Source organism: Pseudomyrmex gracilis, unplaced genomic scaffold (assembly GCF_002006095.1).
Source record: "Pseudomyrmex gracilis isolate BER0280 unplaced genomic scaffold, ASM200609v1 scaffold_23, whole genome shotgun sequence".
Lineage (NCBI taxonomy): Eukaryota > Metazoa > Arthropoda > Insecta > Hymenoptera > Formicidae > Pseudomyrmex > Pseudomyrmex gracilis.
The window spans coordinates 1,163,069-1,177,775 of record NW_018020607.1 but is presented as its reverse complement, the minus strand read 5'-3'; the positions used below and the strand labels follow the sequence as shown (position 1 = coordinate 1,177,775).

The 14,707-nt window shown below is 32.6% G+C and overlaps 3 protein-coding genes across 9 annotated transcripts; all 3 read left to right on the top strand.

Moving 5' to 3' along the window:
- The first annotated feature begins 3,322 nt into the window (after positions 1-3,322).
- Positions 3,323-6,516, top strand: LOC109851984 (T-complex protein 1 subunit eta). Of its 2 annotated transcripts, none has more exons than XM_020422662.1 (6): positions 3,323-3,464; positions 4,157-4,417; positions 4,684-5,013; positions 5,100-5,572; positions 5,686-5,964; positions 6,036-6,516. In XM_020422662.1, the coding sequence occupies exons 1-6, from the start codon at positions 3,462-3,464 to the stop codon at positions 6,322-6,324; spliced, it is 1,635 nt and encodes a 544-aa protein (XP_020278251.1). In that variant the 5' UTR covers positions 3,323-3,461; the 3' UTR covers positions 6,325-6,516. The 2 variants fall into 2 exon arrangements, with proteins under 2 accessions (XP_020278251.1, XP_020278250.1); XM_020422661.1 differs by lacking the exon at positions 3,323-3,464 and adding an exon at positions 3,977-4,084.
- A 295-nt stretch (positions 6,517-6,811) lies between these two features.
- LOC109851993 (dolichyldiphosphatase 1-like) lies at positions 6,812-8,834 on the top strand. The gene is made up of 6 exons (XM_020422691.1): positions 6,812-6,916; positions 7,009-7,156; positions 7,371-7,471; positions 7,555-7,733; positions 7,807-8,028; positions 8,112-8,834. The coding sequence occupies exons 1-6, from the start codon at positions 6,839-6,841 to the stop codon at positions 8,242-8,244; spliced, it is 861 nt and encodes a 286-aa protein (XP_020278280.1). The 5' UTR covers positions 6,812-6,838; the 3' UTR covers positions 8,245-8,834.
- A 421-nt stretch (positions 8,835-9,255) lies between these two features.
- Positions 9,256-14,705, top strand: LOC109851992 (endophilin-B1). Of its 6 annotated transcripts, XM_020422684.1 has the most exons (9): positions 9,256-9,712; positions 10,239-10,380; positions 10,512-10,640; positions 10,706-10,868; positions 10,943-11,006; positions 11,093-11,128; positions 11,504-11,694; positions 13,414-13,552; positions 14,301-14,705. In XM_020422684.1, exons 1-9 carry the CDS (start codon positions 9,650-9,652, stop codon positions 14,412-14,414), a joined length of 1,041 nt encoding a protein of 346 aa, XP_020278273.1. In that variant the 5' UTR covers positions 9,256-9,649; the 3' UTR covers positions 14,415-14,705. The 6 variants fall into 6 exon arrangements, with proteins under 6 accessions (XP_020278273.1, XP_020278275.1, XP_020278274.1 ...); XM_020422686.1 differs by lacking the exon at positions 14,301-14,705 and having other exon boundaries at positions 9,257-9,712; positions 12,387-13,504; XM_020422685.1 differs by lacking the exon at positions 11,093-11,128 and having other exon boundaries at positions 9,258-9,712; positions 14,301-14,700.
- The last annotated feature ends 2 nt before the right edge of the window (positions 14,706-14,707 follow it).

Genomic DNA, 14,707 nt, shown 5'->3' with positions numbered 1-14,707 from the left:
ATAAAAATATAATATTGAAATATATTATTGACCACAAAAGAGAATATTCTAATTTTGGGATTAAAAATTTTCTCACGTTATAGGATTGTAAAATGTAGTTTTTTTTTTTACACAAAACAGTTATATAAAAAAAGATGATTAAGATAGAATATCGTTTATTAGTGCAAACTCATTTACGGTTTTTATTAAAACTTATTTCTCACATTTTTTTTTTCTCGCGACAATGCCATCTTGTATCGTTTTAATTTTTGCGGTCTAGCGATTCATCCAGCCGATGTTTGTCTTTAGAAAAAATTAGAAAATAGCGATATAATGACATAAAACCTATATAATTTCTTTGCACTGATGCATTTTAAGTTTTTTTTTTCATGATTTCACGTTCACTGTTTTTTATTTAAAGACGACAATATACATTTTAATTTAATAACTTCAACGTGGATTCTCTTGATTTTATATTTCGATCCTATTGTATTTGACACGATCTATAACTTTACGTTTGACTTTTAATTATTTTGCATTTTTAAGCAAAGTTTGATTCATAGTTTAGAACGCGCTCAAGTTAATGTCTATACTTTCCTTAATTATTATTAAAAAACTTGATTCTAGATAGAAATTGTATTTTTATTTTGTTAACTGTTTATATACTGTACTTTTATTAATTGTACTGAGAAGTATGTAAATTATTTTATCAAATGTGAAACTGAAACAATATTTTCTAGAAAAAATTGTTATATTTTTTCTTAATATTTAAAATTTAAAACATTTCACTAAAGTAATAAATAAATATATTATTTAAATAAACGTTTTTATCTACTTAGTTTTGAGGTCTCTTTAGTGTATTATATTGTCACGCGATTGCGCTACTATGCAAGTTATCGACGCATAATAATATTATTACCAGAGATAAGCCTGAGTGCGGCCCACTGTAGTTTCTTACGACGCACTTGCTGATTTCAACACTATACATCCACAAAAATAGATGTTTCTTTTAAATTACGAAATTAAGAAAATGAGCTAAATGTAAAAATTAAGAAAATAAGTTAAATGTAAAAAGAATAATTTTACACAAAAATATACGAAGAAATGTAATTTTCTATCTATGTATATATAGTTTATTTTTTCAAAACTACACGTATATTTAAAATGTATGTATATATTTAAAGATATATACATCCTATGATAAATAACTAAAGATATATACATACTTTATCTTTTCTAATTAATACATGATAAGATTTATTGGATGGATATATATATATATATACTCTGTCTTTTTAAATCATAAAATATAAAACAAAATTTCTCAAATGTAATAATATATCTAAAATAATAATTTTTATTTTAAAAATTGTCTCTCGCGTATATAATAGATATACTATATATATCAAAACTGTTTCTAAAATCGTATACATATATATCTATGAAAAACTATGAAAAAGATATGCATGAACTAATACCTATGAACTTTCAGAAAAAAAAATTGTAAAATAAAATTTTTAAAGTTTTAATACATTTCTGATAACAAATAAAACAGTATTCTTATTGAAATTGCAACTTGTCATACATATAAATTTATGTATCGTTAAAAACTTTATAATATACATATTTTTTGTACACTTTTTAATGTATCAATATACATATACATATACATATAATGTAGTGTTTGTAAGAAAAAATTTATAAAGCAAATAGCAGCAAATGATGATGTAAAAGAAAGTGATATCTGATTCCATGAATTCTGATGCTGCTCGAGCGAAATTTTGTTTTTCTGACAATCACACACATGTTGTAGATGGAAAGTTGCAGATCTTTATGTTTTTTCTTGTTCTCTTTTCTCATTTTCACAGATCGGTCAGGTTATTTTTTAAAATAATTGCAGCAGCTCGCTATTCACACACCTGTGGAAATACGAAACATATAGTAATTTTACAATATTTGATAGTAAAGCAACAAAATATATAATGATCTAAAGAAATGTAATTAATTGATTATGTTTTTGTTCCATAATATTGCTTGGCAATCAAAAATTCAGCTTACTAAAAGTCTTACGTTTTTATATAATTGTACAGCAAGAATAACACACAAAATTTAGTTCTTCGCTTGCATTTCGCGCAAACGTGATTATGATATAACTGCACTGTAAACTCAATTACTACTATTAGCAAGTGCGCGATGCTATCAATTACCAGTGGGAATACATCCGTTGTTTTACAATGTTCACATATTTGCACGCGCGAAACTATAATATTCGCAAAAAATACGAATTAATCTTCAAAAAAAATCTTCTCGCGTAGCAAGTCAGTCATTTTGTTCTGCGCGCGAGTTTTATGGGAGCGCAAACGGCAAAAATTTTGTTATATATTCGCCGATTACAATTACTAGCAAATTGCAATATTACTCTCCTGCGAATGTTCGACACTTTACGAGACACATGTGTAACTGATAGTCACTCGCGATACAATAATAATTGTGAGAAATGCGGGAACAAACAAGTCGAACGTAGTTTCGGCTCCGCATCGCGCCTCCGTTATAACTGTCAATTAATTCGATTATATCGAACGTGCGATACCTCGATACTCGAAATATCAAATCGACATTTTTAGTGACATATTGACATTGACATATGATGACATACGCCAGAGAGAAGACTGAGAACGGCCATATAAAAAAACTAGGTTTTAGGCGGAATATGAAAAAAAAAATTGATGATCACTCCTAGAGCTCGTCAAACCATATGATCATTTTCTCGATTTTGATACTTTTTCGATTATGCTGTGCTGAGCAAAAAAATTAAACGCGCAGTAATTGCATTGAAATAGATATGTGTGTACAGTCGGGGTCTCTGCTTTGTTTCGTGGACGCGGGGGACTAGGGATAAGAGGATGGTATTCCCTAGCAGTAAGTAGCGTCAATAATTCTCTGCGAAGTTCAAACGACACTGAGCCATAAGGGCACCAGTAACCAGAAGTTCAAACGAACAAAAAGCAGCAAAACCGAGAAAATTTTATTGTTGATACTTATGCAATAATTATATAATTCCATCAACAACAAAGAATGGCATCAAATGAGGGTTAGGTGAGAGCAGCAAATATACCTAGCGGAAGCAGTCCTAGAAAATTTTAGTCACGTGACGATTTGCTGCCGCGGTGTGCTGCTTTATGGAAAGGTACCTTTATGTCAGCTTCTTACTGCCTATATATATATAGATACCCTTTCGTTTTAAACAGAGTAGTTTACGCATGCAAGACATGGACATCGCGGCGCTCATGAGTGGAAGTACGCATGATGCGGTGATACGTACATACAATCAATCTAGAATATTATTTGTTCTTTGCCTATTACTCGTGTGCCTATACTCTTACCTTATGCGGTTAAGTAGCGTTGTTAAAGAAACATCGAGAAACAATTTTCAAAAAGGAGTGGTAATAAATAAGTAAAAGCACTGCACGCAAGCTCCAAACATGGTAAGATACAACAAAGAACAAATAAATCGCTGCTTTTTACTTAATATTTAATGTACATATCGTGGCAATCCCACCTCAAAGTAGGTATTACAAGCGATGCGTCATGTGTTACTGTAGCTTTTTTACTTAAAGTTTGCTTCGTGTTACGTTTTTGCAAAAACATGGTATTTTATGGAGCAGAAACTAGAAACAGTCAAATTGATAATATGCAGTAAATGTTCTTGCAATTGTCACGTGAATAATTTCTGCTCCGTTCTGATCTCATTTACATAAGGCCTTTTAAGGACAATAATGTAATGTAACGTAATGTAATCGCCGGCATCAAATATATCTATAACGAAATCATTTTAATTTTACTGTACTCAAATATTCATGAAGACTTATCGTATAGTACAACCATCCCCTCCTTTATTCGTACATGCAGTCTCATTTCGATGTTCGTCGATATGTTCGATCTTAGCGACAAAAGTTTTAACGATCTTGATTTTCGTTTGTCTTTTTAATATCTATCAATCTGATTTCAGTTTTAATAAATATTTGAAAGTATTTTGAGTTATAAATAAGAAAGTTGAGGTATAAAAAAGAAATAGCAAGTGTCAGAAATGGGGATATATGCAAGGGTATTTGCACTCGTTTAATGTGTTCAATAATTTTACATATGTTGTATGTAAAAATTTGAATTTTTTTTATAGCAACCTCAAATAATTCTATTGAAAGAAGGTACAGATGCGTCTCAAGGAAAGCAACAAATTATATCCAATATAAATGCATGCCAGATAGTTGTGGATGCTGTTAGGACCACTTTGGGTCCTCGAGGCATGGATAAACTTATAGTCAGTCAAGATGGAAAAGGCACTATTTCTAATGATGGTGCTACCATCTTGAAACTGTTAGATATTGTTCATCCAGCTGCAAAAACTTTAGTAGACATTGCAAAATCACAAGATGCGGAAGTAAGAATATTTTACTTATCAGTTTACTTTATTATCTCTGAATAGAAAAAAGTTAAGTTGTATCTAAGTAATAATGTAAGAAAAATTATTATGTATAAAAATTCAGAGGATATTAAATTTAGAACATTTAGAGACTGGCAATGCCTTAAAGATATGAAATTGCTTCAATACTGTTCAAACAAAATATAAAATAGCTTATAATTTTTACATTAAACAGGGCAAAAAAGATTATTATTATTATTATTATTAATATTAATATTTAACAGGTGGGAGATGGCACAACCAGTGTAGTTCTTCTGGCAGGAGAATTTCTGAAACAGATGAAGCCATTTATAGAAGAGGGTGTACACTCTCGTATAATTATCAAAGCTCTTCGTCGTGCTCTTCAGATAGCTATAGATAAAATTAATGAATTGAGCGTCAAAATAGATAAAAATGACATCAGCAAACATATGGAACTTCTAGAGGAATGTGCAGCTACGTCTATGAGCTCTAAGCTGATACATCAACAAAAAAAACATTTTAGCAAACTAGTTGTCAAGGCTGTCATGATATTAGACGAATTGCTTCCTCTTAATATGATTGGTATTAAAAAGGTGCGAGCAATTATGTACTTTTTAAAAGTTATGAAGGATTCAAATATATTTCACTTCTAGTGTTTGATTGTTTGTGCAACATTTAGGTTTCCGGAGGTGCGTTAGAAGATTCAGAGCTGATCCAAGGTGTGGCATTTAAAAAAACATTTAGTTATGCTGGATTCGAGATGCAACCGAAGAAATATCAACATTGCAAGATTGCATTGTTGAACATTGAGTTGGAATTAAAAGCTGAACGGGATAACGCTGAAGTACGCGTGGACAATGTGACAGAATATCAACGAATTGTCGATGCGGAATGGCAGATTTTGTATGAAAAACTTGACCAGATTCACAAGAGCGGCGCAAAAGTAGTGCTGTCGATGCTACCGATCGGTGATGTCGCGACACAGTATTTCGCAGATAGGGACATGTTTTGCGCTGGCAGAGTGCCTGATGAGGATCTTAAGAGAACCATGAAAGCATGCGGTGGCGCAATTTTAACGACTGTGCACGACATTAAAGATTCTGATCTCGGAAGATGCCAGACTTTCGAGGAGAAACAAATCGGTGGTGAAAGGTAGTGTGTAATAAATATACATCACAGTCATAGTCTTACAGACTATGTCTCATTCATGTCTCATTCTAACATTCTAGTTTACATGCGGATATTTAATACTGTTTGTTATATAGATTCAACATCTTCGAACCTGGTGAGGAATATTCAGGAGCGAAAACGTGCACATTCATTCTACGTGGAGGCGCGGAACAATTCCTAGAAGAGACAGAGAGATCTCTTCATGATGCGATCATGGTTGTCAGACGCTTGGTGAAAAATGACGCAGTCGTTGCTGGTGGTGGAGCCATTGAAATGGAACTTTCCAAGACTCTGCGCAATTATTCCCGCACCATCGCCGGCAAGGAACAGCTCTTAATAGGCGCAATAGCGAGAGCTCTCGAAGTTATCCCGAGGTGAGAATCAAATCACGTAAATACATTATATTCGGAAATAGAATTATAACAAAAATAAATATCGATTACAGACAACTTTGTGATAATGCCGGGTTTGATGCAACAAACATTTTGAACAAGTTGCGTCAGAAACACCATAAGGGCTTACAATGGTACGGCGTCGATGTCAACACAGAAGATATTGCAGACAATATGCAGTGTTGCGTCTGGGAGCCGGCGATAGTGAAGATCAACGCGTTAACGGCCGCCACCGAGGCCGCCTGCCTCATATTGTCCGTCGATGAGACTATTAAGAATCCCAAGAGTACTCAGGATGGTCCACAGCCACCGATGGGACGCGGCATAGGCAGGCCTATGTAATTTATCTGTCTATTTACGACCCGCAAGGATTTGAAAGCATAATGAAATAAAAAGCTTACATAACTCACAAGTACGAGTACTGTATTGCGTTTTACAGTCTTATTTCTCATTGTCTTTTATACACACTTGTATTTATATGGAATTGGAATAGATGATTCCTCTGTGTTTAAAATAAATACTTGTGAAAGCACATATGTATCCAAAGTTATTTTTAATATAATTTTTATTCTTTTTGTGTTTTCTGTAGGGATTGTATTACATGTAAATCGTCATTCTCTTTTTAAAAACTTTTTTTTAGAGAGAAACTATAATATTTGAATTATATCAAAACTAAACTAGAAGCTATGGAATTAGAATTAAAATTTGATTTATGGCTATATGTATTTCGAATTTCAAATACTGACCAATCGACCTTCATTGGAACTGCGTTCCGATATTCATTGTCAGTAACTAGAAATCTATAGCATATGTAACGTGAAGTATAGATTTTTATTACTTGAACGGTGTTTTCGCGATGTTCCGTTTGGTGGCTTTCGCGCGCGCGTTCACTTTGTTTGACCTTATCCAACCTTATCGTTCCGCTAGCAGCGAGGTCAGTCATCAGAACTGGACCAGATCTGTGTGATTGTCATTGCTCATCCAGGTGTAAATAAAACGTCCATCTTTTTCTCTTTTGTGTCATAGAGATCGTGCGAGACATGCCACTTGAAAAATTGCAATAATATGGCATCGCTTAACGAGTCGTTGAACGAGATCAAGTCGCATTTCGCACATGCGGCCGATAAACCCGAATGGATTCCGTTGTCTCTGACATTAGTGGAATATCCGCAAGGTATAGTTTCCGTACTTTTATCGGGAGCCACAATGACCAGATAAAAAAGCTCGAGCCGTAGCTCGTGTGTCGAGAAACTTTAAAGTGCTGCTTTGTTTTTTCCTCACTCGCTGCCTCTGTAATCACAAGAATGATAGCAGGTGATAGTGAGCGAGAGCTGATAATTGATGTATATAATAATGATTTTTTTTCTTTTTTTTTTTTTTTTTTTTAGGTGATTTCTTTGGAAAAGTATTAGCTGTAATAAGTCTAGTGCCGTTTGCTATTACAGCTGGTTTTGTCGCATTAATACTTTTTAGAAGAGATTTGCATACTGTAAGCAATATATAGTTATCTTGTATAATATGTATAAATTCACTTTGTCATCTGTAGATTTACAAATGTTTTGCTGGTTACAGATTGTATTTTTTAGTGGAGTTATAATCAATGAGTGTATAAATTTTGTATTGAAACATACCATTCGTCAGGCAAGACCGCTAAGAAGAGATGGCTTGTATATTGAATATGGAATGCCATCTACACATGCACAATTTATGTGGTTTTTTGCTGCCTATGCAACACTTTTTATATACTTTAGGTAAGCGTAATACATGATGTTATTTTGATAATTGAGCTATCAACAATTCATGGAATGTTCTATTACATTTCAGATTAAATTATAACTGTACAATAGCCGAAAGGTTTTGGCGGACAATAGTAGCAGTAGGATGCATCATCTTAGCTGTATTTGTAACTTACAGCAGAGTGTATCTGCTTTACCACTCAATTATTCAAGTAGTTTGCGGTGCATTACTAGGAATTGCATTGGGCACAGCATGGTTTATAATCACGCACACAATTTTGACACCATTATTCCCCATAGTAGTTTCATGGTGAGTAAAGATTGTCAAAAAAGTTTAGAGAAAATAATTTAGCGATCAGTCACTTTTCCGATCTAATCTTTATTTTTTCTCAGGCGAATATCAGAGTATCTACTGTTGCGTGACACAACGTTAATTCCTAATGTTTTGTGGTTTGAGTACACAAGTATTCGCACAGAAGCTCGGGCGCGTGCGCGGAAGTTATCGGCAATCGGCAGATCGCACTGACGACTAATTATAATTAGACAGCTGATGGAGAATAGTTAATGCCTTGATAACATACAAGCTTCAAAACATTTAAACTAACATTCCTTTAATTGACAAAAGTTTGCGGATTAATGCAAAAACATGTTTTGATTCCATTTTATCTCAAATACTTTTCCTGGGTTAAGTTACAAAACCATTATTACGTATTAGATTGGTGCAAAAATAATTGCAGTCATTGTTATCTAATAAATAATACAATTATGAAAATCATTATCACTAATTAATCATATTATCACAATCATTATTAATTAAGTACTAGTATGTTTATATAATATTAAGTATTTTTATTAAAAAATAATCTTAAAGTAACATAAAAACTTCACACAATTTATTAAGAGAAAACAATAAATATGTATGCGAAATAAGTACTCTTAGACAGTACATAACAATTATGTGGTCACAAGAATAGAAGAAAGTCTCACTCTGATTTTTCTTAATTTGACTTAAATACTTGTTCTCTCAACTAGTGTGTATTCTTATATTAAATTTATATTCGTTTTAGAAATTAAATATTATATTCAACAAAAGAAAAAGAAGAGAGATTTGATCACTCTCAGTTGGCAATAAATAAAAGCAAAATTCTTGAAAGAACAATTTTTCTAAAACTTTCCAGATTCTATTATTAGAAAAATCTGAAAATTTTAATACAGGTTTCTTCATAATTATGAATTAAATTACAGAAAATGAAATCATGTGAAATATTGTATATACACACGTTCTGAAAGTAGATTCTTTTTTGGCTCATTTTATTAAATGATATAATAATATATAATAATATTGTGTATGCTTTTATAAAAAAAGATATATGGATAATAGTTTTTAGTTCAGATAGATTTTAATAAAAAAACAGCACAAACAAATAATATTAAGTAATGACTAAGATAATTAATAAAACGTTTTTATATGTAAGATTATAAATTTAAATATTTTATGTTTTTATGATCTGGAAAATAGATTGTGTCAAAAAAAAAAACGGTTACTGAATTCTGTTAGATTGTTTTACATCTATTACCATGTGATTTTGACTAGTTTTACGAATAAAACATTCATTTAAAAACATCTTTGAAATTAGCAAGATGCAATAAAATTTACAGAATTTAACACAAACTTATAATTGCTTGTGTACTCACGATTTGAAACGCAATGTATAATGCGACGCAACAATGCCACTCTGCGGACACATGTGGTATTAATGTGATCGATAGAGAGAAAATAAGGTAGTGTATGTGCATACAAAAGAAGCGGCGTATGTACGGCTGCACACGTACACGGAAAAAGAAAGAGAGAGAGAGAGAGAGAAAGAATAAGAGGTTAGGTGTTCGCCGAGGAAAAAGTGTAGCGTGAGCGAAATCTTAATTGCGAAAGAATGGATTTTAATGTGAAAAAGTTGGTGAAAGATGCTGGAGCCGCCCTCAGCAGAGTCGTACAGGTAAAAATTCGAGTTTTCTCAAATTTCCAAATTCGTTTTTTTTCGACTAATAGTAAAAACCAAGCATTTTACACTTTGTTCTAATGTCACCATTGTTATTCGATGGCTCTGAGTCAATAATCACATCCATTAGATAAACTTTTCGATTTTCTGTGCCATTTACCGTTCTGTAGAACTTCTCGACTCGTCATTCAAGTTGTAAAACTTTCGAATCGCTCTGGTGCATTTGTACCACCTTGTTTAACCTTTATTTCTGTTTCTAATCTTTTCGAGATGAATGAAACACATTTATATGCATATGTGTCTAATACTAAAGCGATAATAGGACTTGTAATAAAGACTTGTGGTACTTCTTTATAATCAAATAAAACTACATTTTTACAAGTGCTGTTATTGTTGCAATAATAATACAAACTATTTTTTTACTTTTCTTTGAATCACAATTTTATTTCTGCAGTTACATTACACACAGACTGGATAATATAAAAGATACAATTTGTCACACACATTATTTCTTTGATTTTAGTTGACAGAGGAAACACTAGGAACTTCAGAAAAAACAGAGTTGGATGCACATTTAGAGCATCTAGCAGAGAGAGCAAATGCCACAAAAACATGGACAGAGAAAATACTACGAAATATGGAGGCTGTGCTCACTCCTAATCCTGGTATTGAACTGCTATATTTATTTGAATTTAAATATTATTTCAACATTATTTCTACATTTGACAATTTATATCTGACTAAAACTACATGAATCTTTATATTTGTTAATGTTTTGTAACAAAATGTATTACAGGCAACAGGATTGAAGACTTCTTTTACGAAAAAATTGATAAGAAGAAACCCAATAGGTTGAGCAATTTAGAATATGTAGGCACAGATATGATAGACGCTGGAAATGATTTTGGCCCTGGAATAGCTTATGGTTGGTATATATAGATAAACAAATTGATAAGATCATGCATAAAGATAGATTTGATTGTATTTTAGGTAACGCCTTAATAAAAGTTGGTCAGTGCCAGCAGAAATTAGGACAGATTGAAAGAGATTTTATAGGAACCGCAGCTAACTGTTATATACAGCCTCTGAGAAAGTTTTTAGATGGAGAAATGAAGACTGTCCAGAAGGAGATGGCAATATTGGAGAATAAGAGGTAATATTTCATTTTCGTTTGCTAAAAATAAAAGAAAAAAAAATCCTATAACTGATCTTAAACAACTCTTGCAGGCTTGATCTAGATGCGTGTAAAAATAGAGTAAGGAAAGCTAGAAGTATGCTGGGTCAACAGAGTGTAAGTATTGTTAATTATGTATTCCGTTTACAAATGTGTTCTGTACGTTTATGATGTGTTTTGTCCTTCACTGCTGCGATTGATAGGAGTCCGGCATATCGCCCGAAGTATTGCTTGATCAGGTATTCATGCAAATCGATAGCTCTTGTTGCTTTCTCAATTTAAGATTCAACATAAATTCAATAAAAAAAAAAAAAAAAAAAAAAAAAAAAAACAGTATTTAGTAACTAATATCTGTGAGCTGGTATCGGAAAAATTTCGTTCTCTGAGTAATTTTCTAATGCGTTTGCATACTCTGTAATATTAATATCTTGCATTACATATACATGAATGTATAACAAAACTTAAAAAGAAGTGAATAGTAATGAAACAAATGTTATTACATTGTATAAAAAATGAAGCAAATTGATTGTTTCATTTTTCACGACTTATTGTGGATAATAAATATTAAAAGAGCGTATGCACAGAAAAATGAGATATATGCATTGCTTACTCAGGCAGAGAGGGAGCTGAGGATAGCGCAGTCGGAGTTCGATCGACAGGCAGAGATCGTGAAATTGCTGCTGGAAGGAGTCTCGAGCTCGCAGGCTGGTCACCTGCGATGTCTGCACGAGTTCGTAGAAGCGCAGGCTCGTCATTACGCGCAATGCCACGCCGTCATGCAGGACCTACAACGCGAGCTTGCGGGGTGAGTTTGCAGCTTTCTGCTGCCTTTATTTCTTTTTGCTTGTTTTTTGAAATTACTCATCTGTCCCACACATATCATCGTGTTCTGTGTATTATCGCAATATTTCTTGTACAGCTATCCCACTTTATGGTGATTCAAGTGAGTAATGTTTGACAAACCCCTTCTCTTAAATAGCAGTGACTGTGTTGTCAAGTCTCGATTTGTAAACTCCGCTTTTCTAGAATGATTCCGGGCATAGATTTGGAACAAGAAAATGATAAATAAAATGTAACAAAATTTTGCACGATATATACGTAACATTTCTGATATATAGAAGAAAAAAAACATGTGGTTTGACGAACATTACCTGTTTTTAACGATGCCAATTAATTCTGTTTAGGTGTTTTATATATTAATAAGTAATCGATAATTTTCACAGCCGAAGAGAGTAAAATCGAAAGGTCTTTAGTCAGTAAAACCAGCGATTTAAACCAGATCTAATGCCGACGTAATTCATTTGCTCCTCTCCATGCCAGCCCTTTCTGAGCTTTGTAATTATTGTTAGTGACAAACACCTTGTTCTTATTGTACATGCTTAGTAATTACCTCGCTTCTCCGGCTTTCTTTTTTCTCTCTTTCTCTTTGTTCTAGTAGTATAGTAGTTTTCCTTGCTATACGTTCTATCGTTTGTGCTTGCACAATTGAAATTACAGGGCGCGTCAACCGAGCCCTTTGCTGAGAGTCAACAGCGAGGAAGTGATCGAGCTAACCCCCTCGCCTACTAATCCCTCAAACTCGTTCGTGTATCCTCAAAATTCGTCTGTAACCGCTGGATCTACTGCTTACGTTACTGCTACATTCGATACTGATATCAGTAAAGTCTAAATTTTATCTCTTCAGACGATTCTTAACGGATTGTTGCACATATCTAAAGAGTTAATCAATAGATCTACCCTATCGCCGTTACACACTTTTTTCTTCAAATAGCAATGTTTATCGAAGTGACTTTCTAAGCATGAGTTAAAAAACAAACAAATATATATATATTAAATAGAGCTTGTTTCGCTTAATCGAAGGATCTTAGTCCTATTATCAAATAAATATTCCGTATAACTACTTTGTATATCTACGCAGGATGTATAGAATAGGAAAAATATTATTCTCTCGATAAACAATTTTGTGAACGATTTACGGCGATGTACCATGTTCTTTTTCTGTCTTTTTTCTATTTCTTTTATTCTCTTTGTCTTCTATTCTCTTATTGTTATTCTTTGAGAATGATTATTTATAAATCGCCGTAATTCGACGGAGAATGCCATAATGGCATAGAGAAAAAAGAAACTAATTTCCAATGCTGTAATAATGCCATGTAACTAAACAACGACGTTATTGTAGATATACACGTACTGTTTTCTTTTTGTGTTTGTACAATGATATTTAATACAGTGTTACACGCTGTATGGAAAAAAACTAAAATTCTCATTTATGGGTATCGGAGTGAAATATGTAACATTGGTGTGCATGTTATTTTGACGGAAATTTAGATACACATACTTGCAAAAAAACAGATTCTATTGAATAAAAATATCTCTGAATTAAGATCCATTCTTCTTAAATTGCTTGAAAGCAAAAATTGCAAGTAACCGTATTCAAAAAAAAGAGAACTTAATTCTTTATTAAAAGTTTATTTACAAAAACTACGTGCGCACTGTATATTCAAATTTAATTTATCTCACCCAGCGTATCTGGGGGTCTTTATTACAACACCCCGCCAACGACCGTCAATGCACTAGCCGAAAACGGTCAGGAGCACAGAGCGAGAGTGCTGTGCAATTACGATGCGAGGGATCCTAGCGAGCTAAGCGTCGTGCAGGACGAGGTAACGAAGTTTGTAATTTAGGTACAGAGGGTAGCATGTTTGGCGATGCGATATTAGGCATGAACTGGTTGAATCAAGTTGAATCAAAATTTTTAATTATAATACGCAAAATTCTCTTTTTTCTCTAGAAGTTCCGTATAAAAAATCTACTCTCTCTATAAAAACGTTCTTTCTCTCAAACAACTTTGTCGAAAAGAAAAAAAAAGATAATTCAAGATCCTGATCAATCTCAATTTTTAAGTAAAGAAAGTTTATTATGTTCATATCTTATTTATCAACAAATTATGCATGTTAGATGTATCACAGTGTTTTATTTATATATGTGCGCATCAGCTTTCGTACTTTTTAAATCGATGTTTTTAATTCATTATATCAAGTGTTACATTTTTTCCTCCGACATCTACAGATTTGTAAAGCAACAATATGAAAAACACATGTACAGTTCTCGCGAAAGGATTGAATCTTGAATCACAAATCCGTACGCGGACAACCAATTGTATATTTGTTCGAGTTGTGCATGTTGTGTATTGTCAATAAATTTTTGTCGTTTTACTCTTTTGTTAAACGCATTTTTACTGTTTCTTGTTTACATACGTTGTTCTTTTATTCGTATGTATTGTTATCGATATCGTACACATTGAATTTCTTTATATAAATTGACAAAATGTAGTAAATATAAATTGTATAAACACAAAGTTATAATAAAGTAACTTATATTTTATATAAAATGTATGTATATATTTTTTAGGTAATCAGTATTTATGAAATTCCCGATGACGAAGACTATTACATGGGAATCAGAGGCAATCAACGAGGAAAAGTGCCGAAAGTGTACTTGGAAACGCTTCTTACACGTTGTTGAGATATCTATAATTCTAGAATCATTTTATTGTCAATTGCATTTTTGGAGCAACTTAGCGCGCACTCTCTATATTTAAATCTATATAAAAAAAGTATTATTGCAACTTAAAAGACCAAAGAATTCGTTGTTTTAGACTCAAGAGAGATTAATATCTAGATTTTAAATAAATCCCCTTGTTCTTACTCAAAACACTATACGATAAACATTAACTTCCAAATTTGCCTGTCAAAATTATATATGTACTTAGAGATCCGTATATTTTCCCTATTGAGAAAAATATTTAAATAAAAAAA